Source organism: Apaloderma vittatum, unplaced genomic scaffold (genome assembly GCF_000703405.1).
Source record: "Apaloderma vittatum isolate BGI_N311 unplaced genomic scaffold, ASM70340v1 scaffold6279, whole genome shotgun sequence".
NCBI classification, from domain to species: domain Eukaryota; kingdom Metazoa; phylum Chordata; class Aves; order Trogoniformes; family Trogonidae; genus Apaloderma; species Apaloderma vittatum.
Window position 1 is genome coordinate 1 of NW_009735890.1, and position 2,387 is coordinate 2,387.

Genomic DNA, 2,387 nt, shown 5'->3' on the forward strand with positions numbered 1-2,387 from the left:
TGATAGGACAAGAGGAAATGGACTCAAGTTGTACCAGCAGAGGTTTAGGTTGGATATTAGGAAAAATTTCTTCACTGAAAGGGCTGTCAAGCACTGGAATGGTCTGTCTGATGAAGTGGTGGCGTCATCATCCCTGGAGGTATTTAAAAACCATGTGGATGGGCTGCTTAGGGACATGGTTTAGAGGTGGACCTGATATTGCTAGGTCAACAGTTGGATTTGATCTTAAAACTCTGTCCAACTTAAACATTTCTATGATTCTATGATCCTATGTACTTGTCTGCACTTAAGAGGGCTGCTCCTCCTGGAAGTGGAGCACAGGCACATGAACAGCTTGTAGGGAACAAGGGGCTGACACTGTCCATCTCATACGCCTCCTACAAGTTATGAGTTTTCTACTCTGCATACACTACTACTTCTAGACAGAAGTGACTCACAAATCAGGGGATCAGCTCTCTTAGGAGATTCTGTTTGTTCAGATAAATCCTTTCATTGCCACAAGTTTTTTTTCTTTTTTTTTTTTTGGTATGTCCTTAGCCACCAAGTGATTCCTGGTAAATTTTTTACTGAGAACAGCTTTTGGAAGTCTGTCTTTAAGCTTTGAGCTTCTAGAAGTCTTTCTCTGAAGAGGCTGCATGAATTTCTAGTGCCAGGGTAGTCACCACTTCCAGGCATGAAGCTAATACATATCATATGTATAGTATAAATATGTGATACTGCATGCTTATACAGGCCACCAAACTGACCACAGGAAACAGAGGTGCTTGTTTGGGGGTCACTCGTATGTTTTTGGATGGAACAAGTCAAATTCACTTCAGTAATGGGGCATGTGCTGGGTGATTTGTATGGGACTGGGTTTACTAATATCTCATACATACAATGACCTTCACTGACTTTGTCCCTCGTGGAGCCAGAACATGTAAGTTATTATGCTGGAGTTCATCCCTTTCTGGGCAGCAACAGAAATGTTTGCTAAGTCAAAAATATGCAATTTTCTTGCTGACAACAAAGGACTGAAGCTGCTGGTATCAGTATCACTGGCACTCCTTTGGAGAGTGTACAGGTGACACCAGAACAAGAGCCTCTGTTGTCTACAGGATGTTTCCTTCTATTGGTGATGAATAATGGATCTAGGTCCAATCGCAGAGAAGCAGATAAGCTTAAAAAAAAATTAAAAAACACAGACAAATCTGCTCTGAAATCCGTTAGAGGCCAGTACACATAGGACCATGGTATTCATCAGCTTCAGGTAGAACCACACTGAAAAGAAATCTTTAATTGGGTATAATGTCTTTACCGAACTTACAAAGGTTTCTTCTGCCGTTTGTGTTCTGTATAAATCACATACAATGGTACAAGCCAACCTTACTTGGTTACAATATTGTGTTTCAGTTAGCTTTAATTAACTACAAGTCAACAAATAAAATGCTTGAATCACCATCCTTTTAAAACACACTTGCTGGAAGATGACTCTGTGCTCTCATTCACAGGAGGAAACCGAGTGTCCTTCATCTCTCTCTGTTATCAAAGAGAGGACAGCAGGTGAAACACTAGAGGATGATTTCTTCCCACCTGATGATCTGTCTTCTGATGAAGAATATTATATCGAAGAAAGCAGAGCGACCCAGTTCAAGAAATCAGGCATGAGGCGCATAGATGATATCAAAAAGGCTTTTTCGAGGGAAAATATCCAAAAGACGAGACAAAATTTCGGCAAGAGGGTAAACAGGCTTCGAACTAGAATAGTGACCCCTGAGAGGAGAGAGAGGATCAGGCAGTCAGGAGAGAGACTCAAACAATCTGGGATGAGGATCAAGAAGAGCATTTCACAAGCTGCCCCAACGAAGGAGACATTCAAAATCCACAAAAAAAATAAAGAACGAACGGGAGCTGAAGGTGAGGAGGGGATCCAGGAAGCCGGTGTGCACATTGACACTGAGCTCGCAGCAGCAGAGCCCTTCACTGAAGAAATCTCTTACACAGAAGTGATCACTAAGGTAAAGAAAGACAAGAATAATGCGACGAAAGGCGCTCCCCAGTCAGCTGAAATAGGAGTGACAATCCCAGCGGTCGTTCTTAAGCAGGAAGGAAAAGGAGGAGGTGATGATGTCCCTTTGCTAGACTTAAAGCAATCCTCATACGGAATCAATTAGCAAACAATGAACGAGAGATAACACAGTATGTATTCACTCAGCTTTAGAAAAATGTGTGAATTTGTGTTATATCACGAAACATGTGTTGGGGGGGTTGGAGAGGGGTGTTCTGTCATTTACACGGGTATCTGCAGTGTTGTCTTTCTGACAAAAGCCAAGCCGCGCAAACTGAATGAAGGGGCTCCCTCCCTGTCTTGCCATGTGCCGGTGGCCACCGCTCATTAACCCAAATGG

General features: G+C 42.6%; 1 protein-coding gene across 1 annotated transcript; it reads left to right on the plus strand.

Annotated features, from left to right (window-relative positions):
* The first annotated feature begins 1,466 nt into the window (after positions 1-1,466).
* Positions 1,467-2,153, plus strand: LOC104279478 (muscle-related coiled-coil protein-like). Its single transcript, XM_009876771.1, has one exon. The coding sequence runs from the start codon at positions 1,467-1,469 to the stop codon at positions 2,151-2,153; it is 687 nt and encodes a 228-aa protein (XP_009875073.1).
* Positions 2,154-2,387: the final 234 nt, after the last annotated feature.